Below are 24001 nucleotides of genomic sequence, written 5' to 3'. Positions count from 1 at the left end.
TTTGCTGTGAGCACTTCCCAAGGGTTTTCCCTTTCTTTCCTTATCCGTCAGTGCTGTCTTTAGAGGTTTGGGTCTATGTGGAGTTTGCATGTTATTTTAATTCCATTTCTAAAAAATTTTTACTTATTTATTTACTTATTTGGCTGTGTTGGGTCTTCGTTGCTGCGTGCAGGCTTTCTCTAGTTGCGGTGAGCGGGGGCTACTCTTCGTTGCGGTGCGCGGGCTACTCGTTGCGGTGGCTTCTCTTGTTGCGGAGCATGGGATCTAGGCGCGTGGGCTCAGTAGTTGTGGCTCGCGGGCTCTAGAGTGTGGGCTCAGTACTTGTGGCGCACGGGCTTAGTTGCTCCACGGCATGTGGGATCTTCCTGGAACAGGGCTCGAACCCGTGTCCCCTGCATTGGCAGGCGGATTCTCAACCACTGCACCAACAGGGAAGCCCCTTACCATTGTTATTTCGTTATTTTGCTCACATTAAGACTGGGTGTATGGGTCCAACTGGGTGTGACTCTTCAGGGCGTGGTGCTGAAGCAGTGGTCGTCCCGGGAGAGTCCCCACTCAGCATTTAGCGTTTCTGTGAAGATGCTTGGACATCATTTCCTTGACCCCTCCAGGCTGACTCACACACCTGTGGCCCTGCTCAGACCGCAGGGCTCAGCACTGTGCTGGGAATAATGAACTCCAAGAATCCTAGTAATCTTTCCTATGGTGTCACCTTGGCCTGCCAGCTGGGGCACCCTTGGCGGGTTGCAGGAGGGAGACCCTGGTTAAGTTTATGATGTTGAGTGGCTGAGAGCAGCTGTCAGTTCCTGGCTGAGTGTGAACTTGAGCCAGATCCTGGCCCTGCCACCTGATAGCTGTGTGACCTTGACGAGTCACTTCAGCTCTACACCTTAGTGTCTTCACTTATGAACCGGGAACAGCAATACCTCTGTCATGGGGTTGATGTGAAGGTTATGTGTGTACATATATATAAACACGGCACAGGCATGTAGTGGACCGCAGCCTAGTGGCAGCTGTAATTGTCCTTCACGTCTTGCAGACGAGGGTCCCGTCTGGGTGTGGGAATCTGATGGGGAACATAGTTGAGGCTCTCACAGGGACCCGTCCATTCCTCCCTCCCCAGCCCTTTCCCCAGCTCCACGCCTCTCACAGAAGATGAGAGTGTGGTGACGAGGCCTGTAGCTGCTTGGGATTATTTTATGGTTTTCTTTCTCCCATGGCTTGTGTCTATGGAAATGAGATGTTTTAACAAAGGAGTTTATGACATAGAAACTATGGCCCTTTATTCCCTTGACTTCCATTTCTGTAAGGACCCTAAAGCGTTTCTTAGATGTGAGCTTTTTGTTTCTGCAAGATGGGAACCATTTTCACCAACCCCCGTTTGGCAGCTCTGAGCACGGCGACCCACACTTCAGTCGTGAGACTGTTTTCTTTTGCTTCCATCACTAAACGTATTTATGTTTTAGCAAGAAGTATGAACTTTCTCTCTGGATTCTGGGTTTCCAGGGGTCTTCCCCGCCCTCCCTCACCCTGCAAGACAGACACATTAAGACAATTGCTCTTGTAGTTCTTGAGTCATTGAAAATAAACCCTTTTGGATGTGTGTTTCTATTCCAGGCATGGAGAATGGTGGAAAGCTAAATCCCTTTCGACAAAGAGAGAAGGCTTCATCCCCAGCAACTATGTAGCCAAAGTCAACACCTTGGAAACGGAAGAGTGAGTCCTTTCCCATGTCGTCTGGGACAGTTCTGTTTGTGGCTCTGGGTTTCTTGTTTATTTTCGCCTTTTTCCTTCCCGGGATTAAAACACCCATGAAATGTTAATATGCCTTTTCAGGTGGTTTTTCAAGGATATAACGAGGAAAGATGCAGAAAGGCAGCTTCTGGCACCAGGGAACAGCGCTGGAGCTTTTCTTATCAGAGAAAGTGAAACATTAAAAGGTGGGAAGTGACATAAAGCCTCTTATAAAACACTGTTTAGGAAATCATTCTTAGAAACGATTGTAGAATCCTGAAAAAAAACAAAGAATTTTTTTGGAAAAAAAGTCAATTACTGGCAGACCTCGTTTTATTGGCTTCCCTGTATTGCGCTTTGCAAATACTGCAGTTTTTTACAAACTGAAGGTTTGTGGTAACCCTGCATGGAGCAAGTCTATTGGTGTCATTTTTCCAAGAGAATTTGCTCACTTCATGAGCAAATGTGTCTCTAGGTCACATTTTGGTAATTCTTGCAGTATTTCACACTTTTTCTTTATTATTATATTTGTTATGAGTGATCTGTGATCAGTGATCTTTGATGTTACTGTTATGACTCACTGAAGGATCGGATGATGGTTAGCAATTTTTAGCAATAAAGTGTTTTCTTAATTAAAGTATATATGTTGTTTTTTTTAACTTATGCTATTGAACACTTAATAGACTACAGTACAGTGTAAACATAACGTCTTTAATGCACTGGGAAACCAAAACGTTTGTGTGATTTACTTTATTAGGGTATTTGCTTTCTTGAGGTGGTTTGGAACTGAGCCCACAGTATCTCTGAGATATGCCTGTACTATGTTCTGGTAGTGAAAGTTTTATAGTTTGATAACAAATAACAAGCTCAAATTATTAGTTTTGCTACTAAAGGTAACATAAAAGCAGACATAATTATGGTTATTTTTTTTACCATGATTTATGTTTACTGAGCCTCTTAAATTATTATTTAGTATAAAACTTGAAATTTTAAGAGAAAGAAAATCAAAATAACTTTTCAATTCAGCAAAATAATTTTTAAAAAAACCCATCACAAAGAAGAAAAAGTGTGTTGGTAAGCTTCACAGCAAACAGAACACTAGCTTTGTTTGTCAAGTAGACTTTTTATAAGACTTTAAAATTATGCACTATATACATGCGCAATTTATATTTTGCATATTTTTATGGCAAAATGTGTCCACAGTGTGTATAATACCAACCTTTTAAAAATATTTTATTGAAGTATAGTTGATTTACAATGTTATGTTAATTTCTGCTATACAGCAAAGTGATTCCATTATACATATATATATTCTTTCTCATATTCTTTTCCATTATGGTTTATCACAGGATATGGAATATAGTTCCCTGTGCTCTACAGTAGAACCTTGTTGTTTATCCATCCTATACATACTAGTTTGCATCTGCTAATCCCAAACTCCCAATCCTCCCCTCCCCCATAATGCCAATCTTACTTACAAAATGTAAGTGTAACCTTTGCTTGTACTTCTTCCCCCACAGGAAGTTACTCTCTGTCTGTCAGAGATTATGACCCCGTGCATGGTGACGTTATTAAGCACTACAAAATCAGAAGCCTGGACAATGGGGGTTATTACATCTCCCCACGAATCACTTTTCCTTGTATCAGTGACATGATTAAGCATTACCAAAGTAAGTGAAGATGCAAGGTCAGACAAGAAAAGATACATCTATTATGATAAATATATGGTGTCAAACATTTATATTAAATTTTTTTGTATCCTGAAACTTTATTGAGTTCATTGATGAACTCTAGTAGTTTTCTAGTCGCATCTTTAGGATTTTCTATGTATACTATCATGTCATCTGCAAACAGTGACAGTTTTACTTCCTTTTCAATTTGAAGTCATTTTATTTCTTTTTCTTGTCTGATTGCTGTGGCTAGGACTTCCAATACTATGTTGAATAAAATGTTTTATGTATCATATTTCTTTTGGATAAAGTTGGAGGATGATATTCTATAATTGGTTCTAAATTAATCTATAAGTATACATTCAAAGTCAGATTTGATCTTTGTGAATAATTATCCTAGTCCTTCCCACCTAGTTTGTGCTGTTTAACAGTTAACATTCCAGAATTGCAAAGAGAAAAATGGATATTATTTTTGCATAGTACATATTTTTACAACGCATCTTTAAATATCTGGAATAGGAATGCAAATTTGTAGAACTGTGTCCTAGTGTATACATGTCTATGTGTGTGTAAAGTACATACCACGAGTATGTATTACTCTTGGTAAAAGAAAACAGAAATAACAATAACACCAAAATATTTAGAAGTGGCCTGTCAGTGGTCCTCTGTCGCCAATCTGCTCTACAGCCTGGCTAAGCTGAACCCACGACTGTGTGTTTGAGGCCAGTTGTAGTGGGCAACTCTTGTTACTGCTTATTTCTTCAACCTGCTCCAAGGGATTACACATAAAATTTGCTTAGGTCCCACAATATGGAGAGAGCAAGTACCCCCAATTTTGTGGAGTCCCCCTTCCCTCTCTGTTACCCCCATCCATTTATCCATCTGGCACATGTGTTGAGGGCTTGTTCTGGCGCTGGGCCCCCATGGTGACGTGACCAAGTTCCCGCCATTGTGCCCTGGAGAGCTTACATGGGCTCTGTAATTAAAATTATATTCTATTAAGTGTGACAATATGTCAGCCTTTGTTTATCTGTTCATTTTGTTGTTTTTATTTTTATAGGTTAGCATTACTAATGAATAAAATCAAGTCTGTCTTAAATTGTCTTTCATTTAAGAATTTCAAAAGTCATGATTATGCAGAAGATAACCCTATAAGCATTTTAGGTCCGTAGACCTTGGCAAGTTGAAAATGATAAGACTCATAGTCCAAACTCCCCTATAGATACTGGTAAAATACAAGGGATGACTTTTTCCACGTTTATTTTCTCTTTCAAATTAGAGCAGTCAGATGGCTTGTGCAGAAGATTGGAGAAGGCATGCATTAGTCCCAAACCACAGAAGCCGTGGGACAAAGATGCCTGGGAGATCCCCCGGGAATCCATTAAGCTGGTGAAGAAGCTCGGCGCCGGGCAGTTCGGGGAAGTCTGGATGGGTGAGTGTGCGGCTCTGGAGCCAGAGTCCTTCCTGGGGGCAACAGCAGGAGAAATAAGGGCTCTGGCCGATTTCTATCAGTTTTCTCAGAAGCATCGCTGCTTTTGTTTTCCTCTGTCCACCTGTGCCAAGAACTAGCCTACGCAACCTACGTGATTAGACTCTTCCTCTTCCTCGTGACTTAGTAGTTCTCTGTCAGGATGAATTGTTTTTTTCATAAATTTATTTATTTATCTATTTTTGGCTGCGTTGGGTCTTCGTTGCTGTGCGCGGGCTTTCTCTAGTTACGGCGAGCGGGGGCTCCTCTTCGTTGTGGTGCGTGGGCTTCTCATTGTGATGGCTTCTCTTGTTGTGGAGCACGGGCTCTAGGCATGCAGGCTTCAGTAGTTGTGGTGCACGGACTCAGTAGTTGGGGCGCACGGGCTTAGTTGCTCCACGGCATGTGGGATCTTCCCGGACCAGGGCTTGAACCCGTGTCCCCTGCATTGGCAGGCGGACCTTTAACCACTGCACCACCAGGGAAGTCCCAAGGATGAATGTTTATAAGGAAGCGGGCAGTGGGCATTTATCCTGGTGGTTCTGTCTACTCTTCCGTGATTCTCTCACCACCAGATTCTCTGCACACACGTTAAGTACAGGAATGTGCTTGCATCTCAGGGAAGGGTACACTTGGGTTAGGACCATCCTTACTAGTGGGCTTAATAGGAAGCCTCACAGGTATTGCTGTTTCTCACCAAGAAACTTCGTAAAGATACTCAAAATTCCACCGTTAGAGAATCATTCCTTACTGTTAAGGAACAGTAAGGCTGGCAAGAAAAGCACCAAAATGATAACAGTGGCTTTCTCCAGCAGATACTTTTTGCCCACCTGTCTTTTCTAAAGCTTTTATAATGACTGTGAATTCCTTTTCCTTTTGTAAAAAGAATTTTTTTAAACGATTTTTTACTGCATCATGACTTCCACGCCAGCTTTGTGTGAGTGAGAGCAAACATGATTTCTGAAGAGAAGGGGCAGACAGCTTTTAAAACCCATCCAGCCCCAGCCCAGCCGGTCTGCGAGGGAGAGGTTTCCCTCCAAAATCTCAGCCCCTGGGATCACAGCTTCGCCCATTTTCTCCTGTTGTCACCGCTTTAGCCAAAGTATCGTTTAAATATGCCTCTGCATTCTTCCTGCGCTGTAAGTCTTTGGGAACATGATAATGGAATTCAGGTAGATTATGAGTACACAACCTCACCTTGCTCACTGGGGTCTGCATGTGTACCTGGCGTTCTGTTTCTGGTCGGGCCCGCAGGTCTGGGGGCGTGATCTTGCTCTAGGTGTGTCTTTGCCCACCCTCTGCGGCCCAGATCGTCACCTCCTGCCCCTCCTTGCTCTGTCCACCTTTTTTTTTTAATTGAAGTAAAATTCATGTAACATAAGATCAATCATTTTAAAGTGGACAACTCAGTGACATTTACTGCCTTCACATGGTTGTGCAGCCGCCGCCTCTATCGAGTACCAAAATACTTCCATGACTCCAGAAGGAAACACTAGACACTCCCCTTCCCCCCCGACCCCGGCCCCTGGACACCCACCCTTCTGCTTCCTTTCTCTATGGCTGTGATACCCTAGGGACCTCATGTAAGTGGAATCATACAGATGTTTGTCTTTTTGTGTCTGGCTTATCTCACTCAGCATGGTGTCCTCAAGGTTCACTCACGTTGTAGCCTGTGTCAGAATTTCTTTCGTCTTTTATGGTTGAACAATATTCCATTGTATGGATGTACCACAGCTTATCTATTTATCCGTTGATGAACATTTGGGTTGTTTCCACCTTTGGGCTATTATGCATAATGCTTCTTTGAACCTTCGTGTGCAAATTACTGTGTGGACAGATGTTTTCATTTCTCTTGGTTATATACATCCTCCTAGGAGTGGAATTGCTGGGTCACGTGGTAATTCTATGTTTAACTTTTGAAGGAACTGTCAAATTGGTATCTGCTCTTTTTTTTTTTTTTTAAATTGCAACTTTTCCCCCGAGGTATTTGCAGTTACTTCTTAATATATTTTTTCCAAATCCACAGAATAGGGGCAGGTATAGTAAACACTGTATATTCTTCACCTAGATTCACCACTTAATATTTTGCTGTATTCTCTACACACACACACACACACACACACACACACACACACACACACACGCACACACGTACGTATCTTATTGTTACTGTGGAGCCACATGAGGGTAAGTCGCAGAGGTGATGACTTTCACCCCTAAGTACTTACACAGGTGTCTCCTAAGAAGGCCATCAACTCCCACTGCACAGTGGTCACGTGTGGGAAGCTCCACGTTGGTCCACACTGTCTAGTGTAGAGTCTGCATCCGACTTCCCCCCATTGTCCCAGTGTGTCCTCATGGCTGTCGGGATCGTGTGTTTGCATTTAGTTGACCTGTCTGGAGTCTCCTTGAATCTGGAACGGTCCCCCAGCTCACCTCCATCGTTCATGACAGGTCAGTCACTTTGAAGAACTGCCCCTCGTTTGGATTTTCTGATTTTTCCTGTGATTTGGTCCAGGTTACGCCCTTGGGCACGAATAGCATCTAAGTGTTAAGCGATGCCGTGTCTTCCTGCGTCCGTTGCGGCGCAGAATGAGGGTTGGTCCCATCATTGCCAATGTTCTGTTTCATTTTAAGAGGACCACCAGATTTCTCCGTTATGACTGTGACTTTTTAATTCCCTGTTGTAACTAATGAATCATCTGCAGGGAGAGTCTTTCAAATTGTGTAAATATCCAAAAGCGCTTTCCCCAGATGCTTTCAGCATTACTCGCTCATTTGGATTCTCATCCCTCTTAGAGGCCGTAACTTCTCTGAAAGCTGCAGGCGTCTGTCCTCTGACCACCCTCCCCTAAACACGGCGACTCCAACCTCCGGCTCAGGCCAGGAACCAGGGACTCTGCCTTCCGTCCCTCGCCTCCCCTTTCCAGACTTGTGTCTTTAGTGAGCTTATTGGCAGGAAAATACACATTCATTATTACATTTCACTGCCCTCTAGGTCTCCAAGTCCATCCTTCCTCTCTGCACGTGACTGGGGAGGAGATGAGTGTCCAGGGGGAGTGGGGGAGAAAAGAATGTCCCAGCTACACATTCCAAGTGCATTTTCATCCACTGTCTCACATACTCGCAGCAGTAGGGCTGGAAGGGAGGAGTCACCGTCACCATCGATGAATGAGGGCCCCGAGAAGCAGGGAAGCAGCTCACCCAGAGTCACTCAAGGCGAGGAAGAAGCCAACTGCTGCGGCCTCCCAGAGCCTCGGACTCGCTCGCTTGCTAAGCTACCTACAAGTTAGTTGGACCTCCCCGGCCTCAGTTTCCTCATCAGGAAAATGAGCAAACAACTATCTCATCAGTTGCTGCAAGGAAGGAGATTATGTACCCGAAGTGTTTCCTGTAGAGTCTGGCTCTATGTGTGCTCTATTTTTATTATTTTCATCTTACCATGGTTGACTATAGTCACTAGAAGCTATATTTCAGTGGATTTTCCCCCCGTTTTAATTATGAGTTCCAACTAGAAATAATCCAGTTAGACCTTCCTATGGAGATTTGGTGATGAAGGAATTGCATATCTGTCTTGAGGATAAAGTAGAGGGAGCTTGCTGGGGTGTCCTCGTCTGCTCTGAAACAGTAACCCTGCGTACGGAGTGGTCGTGTGGAGGTCTGTTCCACCCTCCCTGCGTTCAGCTGTGAAGTGGTATAAAGGCATTGAACTGCATGCTGTGTTCACCTGAGAGATCAGATCGGCTGGTCTGAGAAGTTACCAGCTTCAGGGGGAAGAGATTGCGATAGCCTTCTTGTGTTTTCTTAAAATTTTCCCAAGGGCTACTAGCAAGTGGAATGGTAAGCTCTTTACCAACTCCACCATGGGGGTGCCCCCCGGTGCCATGTGCCAGCCCAGCTCGTACAGTCCAAAGACGCTGAGGGTGTGAGCTCACAGGCCCTCACAGCAAGGCAGCAGGGAGGGCCCACGCCTGAGAAGACCTGCTCTCAGCCCGGTTCTGAGCCCCTGAGCCAATTTCTGTTCAGCGGCTCGAGGCTGTGCTGAAACTGTCACCTGGAGCTCAAGCCACTGGTGCTTTCTGGGATGGAGAAAACCTCTTCGCTTCCAATTCCAGATGAGCTAAATCCCCCTGCCCACCCACCCTCTCCCATTCATGGGCTTCCACGTGCTCAATGTCGATGCTAATTTTAGAGGAGTTTTATTTAACGTGTACCCAGGTGGTTGCCTGGGAGAAACTGAGGTTTAGAGGAGAGGAGAATGGGACCATGGAAAAGATATAATGGGTCTCTCCAGAGTGCTACTTTTTATTTAGACTGTTTGAAAGAGGCTAAAAATCTTGGGAAAATTCAGCATTTGGATGGGTTTGTTGATCCTGTGTGTGTGTGTGTGTGTTAAAATTTACCACCGTAGCCATTTTTTTGTTTTTTTGCGGTACGCGGGCCTCTCACTGCACCGTGAACATGGTGCAAAAGTATCTCTCTGAGACCTTGCTGCCACTTTTGGCGGGGTACACGCCCAGGAGTGGAATTGCCGCATAATACGGTAGTTCTATGTTTATTTTTTGAGGAACCTCCATACTGTTTTCCTTGGTGACTGCATCAGTTTACACTCCCACCAACAACTCCACATCTTCCCCAGCACTTCTCATTTTCTGGTGGATTTTTTGTTTGTTTGTTCGTTTGTTAGTAGCCAGCCTAGTGGATGTGAGGTGGTGTCTCATTGTGGGTTTGGTTTGCATTTCCCTAATGATTGGTAATGTTGAATATCTCTTCATGTGTTTATTGGTGATGCGTATATATATCTTCTTTGGAAAAATGTCTGTTCAGGTTCTTTGCCCATTTTTAAAATTAGGTTGTTTGTTTGATTTGCTAATAATGTTTGAAAAGGGAGAGATAGCAGAGGCTCACTTGAAATGGGGGTTATAATAGAACCTAGCCTGTAGGGATGGCATTAAAATTGAATGAGATGATGCAGGTAAGCATTTAATACAGTTGACAGCATTTAAGAACTGTTGTAATTATTAAATACTTAATTTTATTATGAAGATAGTATGATAAATTAGAGCAAAGGCTATGAAATAGAGATGAGAAATTACCCAGGATTCCCCCCTCAACACAAGCTGTTTCTTGCTGTTTTTGTTTTGTTTTGTTTTGTTTTTTGCGGTACGCGGGCCTCTCACTGTCGTGGCCTCTCCCGTTGCGGAGCACAGGCTCCGGACGCACAGGCTCAGCGGCCATGGCTCACGGGCCCAGCTGCTCCGCGGCATGTGGAATCTTCCCGGACCGGGACACGAACCCGTGTCCCCTGCATTGGCAGGCGGGCTCTCAACCACTGCGCCACCAGGGAAGCCCTGTTTGTTTTTTTTAAATTAAACTTTTTGAGATAACTGTAGAGTCACATGCAGTTGTCAGAAATAATACAGAAATGAAAACATGTTCACACACTTTTACACAAATGTTCATAAATAAGAGCATTATTCATAATAGCCAAAGAGTGTAAACACCCCAAATGTCCATCAGCTGATGAATGGATAAACAAAACGTGGTGTATCCATGCAATGGAATATTATTTGGCAATAAAAAGAAATAAAGTCCTGATACATGTTACAACATGGACGACCCTTGAAAACATGATGATAAAGGAAAGAAACCAGATACAAAGGACCATGTATCATGTGATTCTATTTATGTGACATGTCTGGAATAGGCAGATCTGTAGAGACAAAGTAGATGAGTGGTTGCCTCAGGTGGGGGGATGGGAGGACGGAGATATGATTGTTAATGGGTACAGGGTTTCTTTTGGGGCCAGAAAAATGTCCTAATAATTGATTGTGGTGATGGTTCCACAAATCTGAATATACAAAAGCCAGTGAGTTGTATATTTTATTTTTAAGTCATTATTTAAATTTATTTAAATTTTATTTATTTAAAATAAATTATTTAAATTTATTTTATTATATTAATATTTTTGGCTATGCCATGCGGTATGTGGGATTCTAGTTCCGCAACCAGAGATTGAACCCGTGCCCCCTGCAGTGGAAGTGCAGAGTCTTAACCACTGGGCCACCAGGGAAGTCCTGAATTGTATATTTTAAATTTATTTATTTTTGGCTGTGTTGGGTCTTCATTGCTGCATGAGGGCTTTCTCCAGTTGCGGCCAGCGGGGGCTACTCTTCGTTGCAGTGCACGGGCTTCGCATTGCGGTGGCTTCTCTTGTTGCGGAGCACGGACTCTAGGCACGCAGGCTTCAGTAGTTGTGGCACGGGGGCTCAGTAGTTGTGGCTCGCGGGCTCTAGAGCACAGGCTCAGCAGTTGTGGTGCACGGGCTTAGTTGCTCCATGGCATGCGGGATCTTCCCGGACCAGGGCTCGAACCCGTGTCCCCTGCATTGGCAGGCAGATTCTCAACCACTGCGCCACCAGGGAAGCCCCGAATTGTATATTTTAAATGGGAAAATGATATGGTATATGAATTATATTTCAATAAAGCTATCGTATATATAAAAGAAATAATACAGAGAGGTCCCATGTAGGCTTTACTCAGTTTCCACCAATAGTAACATCTTGCAAAACTATGGCATAATATCACTACCAGGATATTGCAATCGAAAGTTGTTTGTTTTTTAATTGTGCCTTTCTCCTTCTAGTTTTGTATTGAAGAAAGGGAGGGAAGGGAGGAAAAGAAAGAAGAGAAAAGGAAAACAGTAGAAAATTTTGATCTGGGATCTCGTGCAAGCATGGGTCTGTGATTCTGGCTACCAGCCAGGGAGCTCTTCCTTAGCCACTGAAATTACGTCAATTTGTTGAATGCATTTAGCAGAGGAATGCTGGGGAATAAAACCAGAAGAATATTGGTGGGTGCTGTGCTGCGAAGCAGGTCACAGGATGCCCCTCTCCCGTGTGTGTCCGCACGTCTCATTCTGACCGAGGGACCCATGAAGAGCAATGTCTGTGCAATTTAGAGCTGCTAGAATTTAGTTTTTACTTCTCAAGGAATAAGCTGGCTAGCTTTGCTCATTGATAGAAAAAGGACAACAAATTAAACATTGTAACCCTGCTAACTAAGTCAGTGAATATTTTCGTCGAGCGTGAGAAGTGGCTCACAGACTCCCAGGCACACTTCATTGTGTGGGTGTTTTGGTCCGAAGCACCGTAGACAAATACGAGGAAGTGGTCTGTTGGGGGTGGGGGGGGAAGCGGGGTGGGGGAATAAAAGAAAGGAGTTTCTCCCTCAAGCTGTTTCCTCTTGTCCCGGTGATCCTCTGACATCTAGCTCGGAGACACGTTTTCCTCAGTGGGCTGTTGGATTCCCAGGGAACTGACCCATCTGTGACACGAGGGGTGATGTTTCCTGTTGCCGCTTGGTCTTTGAAGAGACTTTGGGAAAGAAAGGAAGCTGATTTTGCGTTGAATTTTGCTTGATCAATTTCCACAGGAGCCAGCTGCGTTGAAATGGATCACCAGCCACCTTCTAAAATCAGCTCCACGCATCTTGTGTAAAACCACCCTCCGTTGTGTGGTAGTTCGGCTCCTTTGTGCACGTTAGTCACACCTGGAGTTGGAGCTTTCTCGGCCTTCCTTACCTGTGGCAGACAGCAGTACCCACACGAAATTATTTACTACCTTCAACAGATTTTTTAAAATCGCTTTGCAACTTCCTTTTTATTTATTTACTTATTTAAAAAATTATTTATTTTTTATTGAAGTATAGTTGATTTGCAATGTTGTGTTAGTTTCAGGTATACAGCAAAGCGATTCAGTTACATATAAGAATCTTTTTCAGATTCTTTTCTCTTCTAGGTTATTACAAACCATTGAGCAGAGTTCCGTGTGCTATACAGTAGGTCCCTGTTGTCTATTTTATACATAGTGATGGGTATGTTTCCATCTGTAATGACAATCCAAATCTCTGTGACTGGTGTGAACCTGCCACTACCAGGGAATATCTCGGTAAAGTACAATTTGATCCTTAGCGCTGAATAAAAATCATGCCTTCAGTGCAGGTGGAAACCTGCCGTATCGTGCAAATGTCACAGCCCTCAGAGGCCGCAGGGCGGAAGCTGTTGCCATCCTGGAGCTGTGTTTGACACAGCTGTTTTATTCACTGTTCATCTCAAACTCTTTATCAGCATTTTTAATATCTTTAGCAGCTGCAGTATTTCCTGCTAACTTTTCCCCCTACGCTTGGAAAACATTTTTCTCTTCATCCTTTACCCATCATTTTATTTTATGTGAAAGTCTGAATGAGTCCCATGGCTTTTATGACAACGAAGGGAGAGCAGTTCTGTTCCTTTCTCTTTGGTTGCCATGTAATGTAACAAGCAGACAGAAAGGTGCATAGCACACAAATGTTGGATTTCGTAGCTAATGGCAACATGAAAGCCTGTGTGGTGACCACTGAGGTCGCAGCCCGAAGCGCCCACTCACCCCCTGCCACTCACAACCCCGCCTGTCCCCCAAAGGCAGCTGCTCTTCTGACTTTGCGATAATTTCCTGACTTTTCTTTGTAGTTCTGCTATTTTTGAATATCGGGGTGTGTGTCCACAGTATAGTTTAGTTTTGCCAGGTTTTGCACTTTATGTAAAGGAATCCTACCTATTTCTCACTATTTATCGATGGCATTGGAGTCGCTCCCACATTTTGGCTACTATGAACAAGGCTACTGGGAACGTTTTTGTGCTGATTGGTGCGAGGGAACATGAGTTTCTCTGGATGACCAGGAGTGGTTTTGCTGGATCACAGGTGTATGAATCTTCAACTCCACGAAATGCTGCCGACTTAATTTCCAAAGCTCTCGTCCGGGTTAGACTCTCACCAGCAACATACAAGGGTCGGCAGTGTTCCATTTCCTGACAGCACAGTGGTACTGGGTAGATGTGGGCCCCGGGTCGGCACAGCCCGGGTGGGTGGTCACTCAACACAACTGCACTAGAAAGGAGTCTGCTCTGTCTACATCCTCCGAGGGACCTTGAGGGTATTGTTGGAGACAGGAGCTTTACAACTGAATTTCACTGATGCTCAGAAAAGAGCCCAGGAAAGGAGCTGCAGGAACTGCCCCAGCTCCCCTGCCAAGGGACCGGCACTTACCAGCACTCAAGATTGTCAGACTTGGTCATTTTTGTCTTGCTGGGTGGTGGTTTCTCCCTGTGGCTTTATTTGCATTTCGCTGATTACTGATTAGATTGAGTTTCTTTCACAAGTTTGTTAGTCATTAGAATTTCTTCTTTTTAAAATGCCCATCCAAGCTTTTGCCTATTTTTCTTATTGATTTATAGGAATTCTTTATATATTCTGGACACTAGTCCTGTGTCAGTTTTATATGTCAAAGAGGGTATATTTTCTTGTTACGCCTTGCTGTACTTTACCATGGATATATCGATGTAAATGAAGACCTATTTATGAACTCTTAAATTATAATGGAACCTTTTTGATTCAAATGTAATATTAAAAGGACTTTTTGGGTTTTTTTGCGGTATGCAGGCCTCTCACTGTTGTGGCCTCTCCTGTTGCGGAGCACAGGCTCCGGACACGCAGGCTCAGTGGCCGTGGCTCACGGGCCCAGTCGCTCCGCGGCATGTGGGATCTTCCCGGCCCGGGGCACGAACCCGTGTCCCCTGCATCGGCAGGCGGACTCTCAACCACTGCGCCACCAGGGAAGCCCCTAAAAGGACTTTTGTTGGTGGGATTTACTTTAAATTTACTCTTTACAGCCATGAAAGGTCGTACTGTTTGTAATTATGCATTGAGATGGAAATCAGTTTAATATATTCATAATTCCATTATTTTGGGTAGGTTCTGGCTTGTGATAATGAACTAGAACAACATTTTGTCAGCTTTATATTACTGTCTTCTCCATATGTTCCCACGCTTACTTTATTTTATATACTGCATTCTTCATTTTTCTGTAAGGCATGGAAAGCTACTACTAAGTACAAAGGAGAATATAAAAGGAAAAGTTTTAGCAGAAGAAGCTGTATTAATGATAAGAAGAAAAATCACTAACTAGAGTTGACTGTTAGCTGTAAACTAATATTTTTTTTTACCCATTGGAAGGTGTGGAAATAGAAACATACTTCCTTTTCTTTTTAAAAATAATTCCTTTTGTAAAAAAAAAAGGAAGATATATACTCATTCACAAATTTAATCAAAATAAAAGAGAACAAAAGAAAGTCAAAGCCGCCCCAAATTCTGCCACCAAAGACCAACCAGCATTGTTGACCTTCACTGAGCGTAAGCTGTGTATTTGCTAATAATCGTGTGACCTGAAAAGGGACTGGACATTTTCACATCACCGTTCCTTAGACTTGTGTCTTTCTTGGGGCAGGTGCTATCAGGCTGTAAGCCACCAGGTAGAGGTGAACTGCAGGATGACTCGTGGTGGTGACCAGCTGCCACTTCCTCCTTCCTCACCCTTTTTTGTACTTCTAAGAGGACTATGGAAACAGAAAGGAAAGGAAAGGGGCATGTGATTATCTCTACTTCTGCTTTCCAAACTGAGAAAAAGCTTTCCCAACCACTGAGAAAAAGCTTTCCCAGGAGAAAATCAAGCTTGAACGTAAGCACATCATTGAGGCAGGTCCCAGAAAAGTGGTACCTTGGGGGCACTAGGTTAAGTAGAGGCAGTATTTCCCGAAGTACGTTCTGTGGGGTGTGAAAAGGTACAAGAAGAAGTGTTCCGGGGTCAGAAGTGTGGGGAATGCTGCAGTTAATCGACTCAGACAGGCATCTTCCCTGATGGACTGTCACACTCGCGCTGCATCTCCTGGCACAGCGGGTGGGGCGGGCCGTGGTCCCCACACAGTTCAGCCCAGAGCCCTTCGTTCACGCAGAATCCAGTTCTCTTTGAAAACTTTGGGAAATGTTTATTTGACTCTAGTGTATTGTTTGTACTTTAAAGTTAGTACTTTTTTTTCAAGTGCAAAGCTTTTTCTTTTCTGATTATAAAAATAATACATATTCATTGCAGTAAATTTGGTAAAGAGTTAAAGGTATGGTGAACAAAATTTAAATCACCCATAATTAAGCCAGTCCTCGGTGTATTTTGGTGTATTTTCTTCCAGACCACTGTCAGGGTTTGTGTGTACGTAGGAGTATATAGAGCTTTGGTGTGTGTGGTTTTTTGGATAAAGAACATTTTATTAATTAGAGAAAATGGTGCAGTGCATATATGGAGTTTTATTTTACCATTGTTTTATAAAAAACCTTTTGATTTCAGAATCATCCTAGGGATTTTTTGGTAAAGATGGTACAGAGAATTCCCATCTACCCTTTACCCAGCTGCCCCTAATGTTACATATACAGGTTTTAGATAATGTTAACACTGTAGAGTTCATAGAAGTTTCTTCTGTCTATAACTAAATATCCTTCTAAGTCTGCATGAAGTTTTTGATAAACCACGGCCTCCCTTCTCTTCTCTCCCTAGGTTACTATAACAACAGTACCAAAGTAGCTGTAAAAACCCTGAAGCCAGGCACAATGTCTGTGCAAGCATTCCTGGAAGAGGCCAACCTCATGAAGACCCTGCAGCATGACAAGCTGGTGCGGCTGTACGCCGTGGTCACCAAGGAGGAGCCCATCTACATCATCACCGAGTACATGGCCAAGGGTGAGCGCCACCCACCGGCACCCCTGCTTGTGAAGGCCAGACCCTCAAAAAGGAAAACACCTAAACGTTCCGAGAAGACGCAGATACTTCCAATTGTAACACGGCAGGCTCACTCCCAAAGCATCAGCACGTGTAGGAAAACGAAGCCTTTTCGTAAACCACCACACTGGAAGTCACCTGTTACAAAGTGGATCTGTCGTCTTCCTAGTTTCTCTGCACTTGTCTCCACATACGTATTAGCTCCAAGAGTCGTACCCCATGCCTAGTCAGCCCCCAGGATAAGTAAATATGGATGTCAAGTAAGAGTATTATTGTTATAGGTTCAAAATGTGAGTTCTCAAAATGTCAAAACCAGTTCCATTTCCTCTTTAGCGTCATCTAAATGTTCAGGATGTCACTTCAAAATGTGAATATTTTTAAAGCTTGTCAGGGTCAAATTCCTGTGTCATCACAGAATCCCTGAGGAAGAGGTTTCAAGCTACCATCTTTTCTCCCATTGTTGTCACCTTCAGATGAGGGTGACACCATCCTTCTTCCTCCAGTTCAGTAGAAATACTAATAAACTGCTAAGTGATTTCTAAAGAATCTTCAGCAGGAATGAAGGAAGAAGAGACACATGGGCCATAATCCAGAATTAGCAATGTTCTCCTGCAGGATGGAGATTACAGTGTATGTCATAGCAGAATAGGTTAGATAGATGATTATTACATTTTCTTATTTAATATATGTTAATATTTCAGAATATTAGTCCCTCCGAGTCCTTCCAATAAAGAACATTGTTTTTAAAGAAGCCCAATTGCCTGTGGCTTAGGTTGCGACAACCCAGAAGCCAGGCTCAGGATCAGACATTTAAGCAGGAGTTCAGTAGATACTTGTTGGATTAATTAATTAATAATATTTCTTAATCATAAATGTAAACATGAGTTTCTCCGGCTAACAGTGCCTACCTTGTATTGAGCAATTACTATATGTCAGACTGCTCTTGGTGTCTTCCCTGGGGGATCTCACTCAATCTTCCCAGCAGTCTGAGGGCTAAGTACCACTGTTCTGAGTTGTGGATTTTTTTTTTTTAACTTTTAATTTTATATTGGAGGATAGTTGATTAACAGTGTTGTGTTAGCTTCAGGTGTACAGCAAAGTGATTCAGCTATATCATACATATACACGTATCTATTCTTTTTCAAATTCTTTTCCCATTTAGGTAGTTACATAATATGGAGCAAAGTTCCCTGGGCTATACAGTAGGTCCTTGTATCCATTGTAACCTTGGACAGTAGGTTATCCATTTTAAATAGAGCAGTGTTCGTTGTGGATTAACTGAGCGCTTGCTACCTGCCAGCTCCCTGGCACGTGCTTTAAACCTGTCCTCCCGCGGACTCTGATGGAGCTCCTGGGACCTACCCTCTTGACAGGGACTCAGATGAGGTACAGAACTTGCCCAAGCCTACCCTCAGGTTGGCACTATAAGTTCCAGAAGAAGGAGATCGTGTTTTAGAGATAAAGCCCCGGGAAGCAGGAGACTCTGCCTGTGGGCACACGCCCCTTTAAATAAGGTCTCACTTTCCTCCAAAGCGCAGTTGGTTCATCAAATACTCGTTGGGCACCTGGGGCATGGCTGAGATCCGTGCTGGACACGGAGGGCAGTAGCCCAGCTGAGTGGCTGCTGTGGACACAGGCAGGCCGCCTGGGAGGACTGGCTGGTTTCTGTCCCAGAGAAGCTCTGGGGATCAGGTGCTGCAGGATGTGTAGCGTGGTGGCAGGTACGAAGTGCTCAGTAGCAAGAAAGCAGCGTCCACCGTCACCTTTTCTTACCTGGAGCTCAGGTACATTTCACATCAGGTCAAAGGAGACAGGTTAAAGGGGACTGGGTTTGACCCACGTCAGGAAAAGGCACCTGTGACCACACAGATTTACAAAGCAGTCGTTTTGCGTGGTCCCCTCGCCCCACCCTGCCCTGCCAGTAGGAATGATCTTTTGAATTTTGTCTGGATTTTTTTCTTGTGTGTTTGAACTACACTAACGACCTTCCTCTATCAACAGGCAGTTTGCTGGATTTCCTGAAGAGCGACGAAGGGGGCAAAGTACTGCTTCCAAAGCTGATCGACTTCTCTGCTCAGGTGAAGTATGAAAAAACCGGCATGCCGTAAGTTTGCAAAACCTCCCTATTTCAGACTCGGGATGGAATTGGACTTCCAGGCAGAAGGCCTTTGCGTCGTGTTTCCCAGTAGCGGTGATAACAAAAAGATCTCCCAAAGGATGTGTCTTTGGAGGCGGCGATGGGTGTTGCCCTTGGAATGTGTGTGCGCACGTGTCGAGTGTTGACTTGGATGCCCTTGTCTCCGACCCAGGTCCACCTCTTTATACTTGTATTCATTTCTGCACGAGAGATAGGAACAGCACGACTGAGCTGATCACTTTGCGGGCATTTTGGAGAAGAACTCCACAGGGTGGAAGCACAGCACCTTCCAAGTGCTGCATCTGTGGTGTTTAAGTTACTGATCTAAAGTACTGATGCTTTTAAGTCCTCAGTGTTCCCGACAACAGAGGAACTGTCTTCCTTCCCTCTCTACCCCCTTTCACTCCTTCTTGTTGGGTGTGTCTTTAGGATTCTGAGAAATACTCATTTATAGCATTTCTAGTACTAGCCTAAAAGTTGCAGATTTGTTTAGTTTAGAATCACATGATGTTTTCTGAAGTGTATTTAAGAGGAGAGGGAAGTTACCCAGAAACCCAGCCCTGTGCCTGGCGTCACAAGGAAATGCACATTTGCATGTTGCCAGCTACTGACTTTGCAGGGTTTCGTTGTGTCCGTCAGTCATGTTCAGCGATTTGCTTGTCTCTTGATATTGGTCATGGGTGGTTCATGCTGGGAAGACCACGTACCATAAAGCCCAAAGGAGCATGAGAAGTTTCTAGAAGTTCTGGGAAAGGGGGGTCATTATGGTCTACATTTCTTGTGCCCATTTCTTCCCCAGACCCTCTTTTAAAACTTGGGAAATTGACAAGGCCTTCTTGGGGAGATATGAGGCTGAAGGGATGAGTTAGTCCACGGGTAAAGCACTTTGAGGAAGACCCAGAACACATACTGTGCAGCAGAGGGTCCGGGGCAGAGCCGGAGCCCAGCGTCCTGGACTGGAGCTGGTGCCGAGGCTCGGCCACTTGGTAGCTACTGTCAGGAAGGCCTTTGCCTCCTTGTGTCAGTGTATTCGCTCGTCCGAGGGGCACGGTCATTGCTGCTTCAAGGGGATGTGCTGAGGGTTGAAGTCAAAGCTTGGGTCACTCTTGGCACCGATGAACGAGGCCCTCCGCTCGCCCTGTTGGATGCGGGCGTTGAGAGGGTGTGGTAAAGGCTCCCCAGAAAGGGAAAGGGGCTGACAGGGGTGTGCAGGAGTGGGGCCCGTGGCCTGGAGGCCTGAGTGGTCATCCCCGCCCCAGTCCTAAGGGTCTGATCTGTGCCTACCGTTCTGTAGGGTGGAAATTAGCATGTTGGGGCATGGGCTACACCTGAGTAGGACTTCGTCTTGTCATGTGGGCATTTTGTATTTGATTTTGTATAGCTTATCTCATAAAACCTTGACATCTTTGGAGGTTTTAGGTCCAAGTCAAGGCCTCCGTCTCTAGTCTTTAACTTTTAAATTACTTCTATTACTACAAAGGTTAACTTTTTCTAACAGAAACGAGGTGGGGGAGGGGAAGTTGCTTTTAAACCTTTGTAACTCGCGAAGTCAGTTATCACAGAGCCTGGCACTGACCGTGACTTTCAGGTTGTAGGTTCCAGGAAGGGCCGGGTGACTGCCGGGTACAACATCTAGTTTTAAGTGCAGGAGTGTTGAGTGTCCGTGGAGAGGCAGCTGCACTCTGCCCTGGCAGGTGGGGTCAGCACGAAACTCATGGTCTTTACAACAGAATCCGTGTCCTTTCGAGTCTGTCTTTGTTCACGGTGCAAACCTTGCCCAGACTCTTCCCCAGCCCTTCCCTCAAGGGGGAGCGCGTGAGACCTGCTGCCCCTTAATTATCATCTGTTTCATCTGCTTGTGGCTTTTCTTATTATAATACTGGACGGGCCTTGCACCTTGGCAACGAGGGCGGGACCTGTGCGCCCGGTCTCAGTCTGAGATCATATACCACACACATCTGCTCCCCTGTTCACCATGCCCGCTGCCCCATCCCACTGGGATACCGCCTGTTCCCTTTATGACTGGCAGTAACCAACACTCCTCCGTCTTCATGTGCCTTTCTGAAATGATCTCTATACAAAGAAAGTCATCTCTGAATTTTTTCTCCTTTTCCTCTCCATCCTGTGCCGGTAATTAACATTGTAGCTTTCCCATAGTGAATAACTCAAGAATAGTAAATATGAATAAAGCTGGCCCAAGGTGATACAGGACAGGGACTTCCCTGGCGGTCCAGTGGTTCAGTCTCCGTGCTTCCAATGCAGGGAGCGTAGGTTCGATCCCTGGTGGGGGAACTAAGATTCCACGTGTGTGGTGTGGCAAGAAATAAATAAATAAGAAGGTGACACAGGACACCCAGATACCTAATAATCCAGCCTTTCCTACCCCTTTTCTCCACTTGACTATTTAGAGTGGAAGTAGGGTAAAGTAGAAGAATTGGTGAGTCCACGTGGTGTTTGAACTCTAACAGTTAGTAGCCTGTAAAATACGTTTACACTTTCCTTTTTCCATTTGCATTGCCAGTAGCATCAGAGATTTGGGAAACTGAGTGTTCACAAGAAACTGTAGTTCAATGCAGCAGGTTTTCGCAATGGGAGACTGAGAGTAGAAATAAACCAGTTGACTCACTCCCAGCTCCAGAAGAATAAGGAAATGGGGGAGATAGGAGCGGGGAGGGGTATGGGAGGGGCAGCGCTGGGACTTTTCCCGGACTCTCCTCCGGCCTCTTCTTCCCTCTGGCCACCACCTACTTCCCCATGCTCCTTTCCGCTCCCTGTTCTCCCTGAGGGCCCATCGAGACAGGAAGGAGGTGAGGGCACGTGATCGTTCACGTGAGAGTGGATTTCATCACTTCCTGTCTCAGGATGAGTTCTGAACGGCTCTTTGGAGCCCCAGTATAATCCGCACCCCCCAAGCCATGTCTCAGGCCACACCCGCCTTCCTCTCCACTTAATGGAGATTAAGAAATCCCAACTAAATCAGCCCTATCCAGTGCCTTCCTTCCTGTATTAAATGAAGCCATCTTGGCCTTTTTGCGCTCAAGTAGGAAAATGACCCCTTGGCAAAGAAAGTTTGATAACTTCAGAGCAGAGAGACTTTGCCTAATTCCCTTCCAGCCCTTGCCTCATGTGAGAGAAGAAAAATGAACCTGGAAAGAGGAGGGGGTGAAATATGTGGGAATTCCCTTCAGCAGAGGCAGAAATGGAATCGTAGACTTGTCAAACAGAGAGGAAGAAAAGTGGGAAATTCACAGTTGCAATATGGAAGTCAGATAAATCATGTTGTAATTCAGGCCAGGGAATCAAAGCATTTCTTGGTCTCTGGAGGCAACATCCCTGACGTATAAAAAGTGCCAAAAACGAAATGGACAATTAGGTGTGAGTAAAACCGTAATAAAAACGGGAGAATCAAAGTTGTTATAATCATGGCAGCAAGTAACATTTCTTTAACTCTTTCTAGATGATAAAACACCTCTGCTTCCGTCATTAAATTGGAGCCCAGCAACCTTGAAAGCATTTATGTTGTTATTTAATACATTTTACAGATGAGGATACATTTTAATACATTTCACCTTGGACTTGCCCAAGGTTACAGAAAAGTGGGTAGAATTGCTGGGCTCCATCCTGGTTCCTCTGACTGTAGATAACTGCTGCTCTCCTCTGCACCCCGCTGCCATTCTGTGAGCAGAGCTGCCCCTGTGATGATTTTGCACCTGACACTGTGCTGATACGCATTTCCCCCTTTTACGGATTTTGATTATCAGAATTAATAACGTCTTTAGCATTTTTTTTCCCCAAAAAATCTCTATTACCAAGATGTAGATTTTTCCGTCACAAAGTGGTCATGCTCAAGATACAGTTTGCCCCTTAGTATTAAAGTTTAAGCCACATTTAAGTTGGAAATTGGGAAAGCAAGGCGGGTAGGATACCTCAGTCTACCATCATGTGATTCTCGGCCAGTTTAGTACAAAGGCCTTTGACATCAGAGCTTCTGGGTCTGTCCTCATTACGGTATCTACTGACCAAGAAAACAGCATATAGCCTGGGGATCCCTTGTAATAACTCTAAGTTGGAACCCACCAGTCTGTTGGCGGTAAATGGGGTCTGAAGTGTCTGGAGGGGGCTGTCCTGGGGAAGTTTCTGGAGTACTTGCCAATGAGTGGGTCTCCTCATTCTGTCTGTAAAGAATCTAAAAGATAAGTTAGCATCTCATTGGCCAGCTCAAGGCTCCCCTCCATACCTCCCCCCACCCACAAATAATGTCATAATGAAGCAACTACGTTATTTTCAAAACCTTTACTGGTATTAACCCCTAATTAATAGTGTCATCACATTTACTCTAGCTAAGCTGGAGGAAGGATCACATGGAAGTGCTGGGTCAGGTTCAGTGGCATGTGGAAACTCAAGTGACGGACTTGGTTTGCGTCTCCTCCGGGAGGCTGGGTCCCCTCTCCACCTCATATTTGATCTCCCCTCTTTACACGGGAATTCTCATACGTGACTCCAGGGAGGCCACGTTCTCAGCTCTTCTTTCAACCACAAGACCCTCCTCCAGGGGAAGCACCCAGCACTGCAGAGACAGTTAATTCCACAAAATTGCCTGAGCCGGGTCCGCCCTGCTGAGGGGTCACACGGCCATCAGGACACGGTGGTCCCTCACTGCTTGGAAGCCATTCCCAATGTAAACTGTCTCATAGACATGGTGGTTCTCTCTTTCTACACAATATGAGAAGTATCAGTGTCATTTTGTGAATGGAGCTATTGATGATGTTAATGGTGGAGAAAGCATTGAGCTGAGAGTTGGAAAACCTGCTCCAGCCTGGGGAGCATCATCCCTTTGGCCCTGGGGTCCTCCTCTGTGATAGGGGGTCACCAGTCAGCTTTCCTGTTGCCTCGGCTCTGATGTTCTACGACTAAGAAAATCTCCTCCTACTTAGAATATCTGTGTCAATTATCCCCTAAAAGTTAAAATGAATGCTTCTGTGTATGTTCAGAGGATGCTGATATAAGATTTTGACATTGCTCTAAATAAAGGAATATGAATGCATCATACGGATGTAGTACCCGGGTGACAGGCATGTAAATCCTCTATTATCTTTTCTGAATAATGAATTTTATGTCTAAGACTTAAACTTCAGCCATGAAAACTTACAAGATGGACAAATGAAAGTAGAGTTACTGTCAGCATTGCAAAACTGATCATACGCAGCTTCCTTCTGAAAAAGTTGGAAGAATAGGAAGCTGTCATTTTAAAATAGCGTAAAGGGCTTCCCTGGTGGCGCAGTGGTTAAGAATCCGCTTGCCAATGCAGGGGACACGGGTTCGAGCCCTGGTCCAGGAAGATCCTACATG

At 44.6% G+C, this 24001-nt stretch overlaps 1 protein-coding gene across 4 annotated transcripts in view; it reads left to right on the top strand.

Moving 5' to 3' along the window:
• Positions 1-24001, top strand: part of LYN (LYN proto-oncogene, Src family tyrosine kinase) — a 111031-nt gene that overhangs the window by 59577 nt on the left and 27453 nt on the right. For all 4 annotated transcript variants that reach the window (XM_027128073.1, XM_027128071.1, XM_027128070.1 and 1 more), the window contains 6 exons: positions 1618-1716; positions 1837-1940; positions 3255-3404; positions 4684-4836; positions 16294-16476; positions 18517-18593. In XM_027128073.1, the coding sequence (XP_026983874.1) occupies positions 1618-1716; positions 1837-1940; positions 3255-3404; positions 4684-4836; positions 16294-16476; positions 18517-18593 (766 nt within the window). The remainder of the gene's footprint in view (positions 1-1617; positions 1717-1836; positions 1941-3254; positions 3405-4683; positions 4837-16293; positions 16477-18516; positions 18594-24001) is intronic.

This window comes from Aethalodelphis obliquidens, unplaced genomic scaffold (assembly GCF_003676395.1).
Source record: "Aethalodelphis obliquidens isolate GAN/ISIS:26980383/991018 unplaced genomic scaffold, ASM367639v1 scaffold33, whole genome shotgun sequence".
Lineage (NCBI taxonomy): Eukaryota > Metazoa > Chordata > Mammalia > Artiodactyla > Delphinidae > Aethalodelphis > Aethalodelphis obliquidens.
This window is presented reverse-complemented; position numbering and strand designations above follow the sequence as displayed.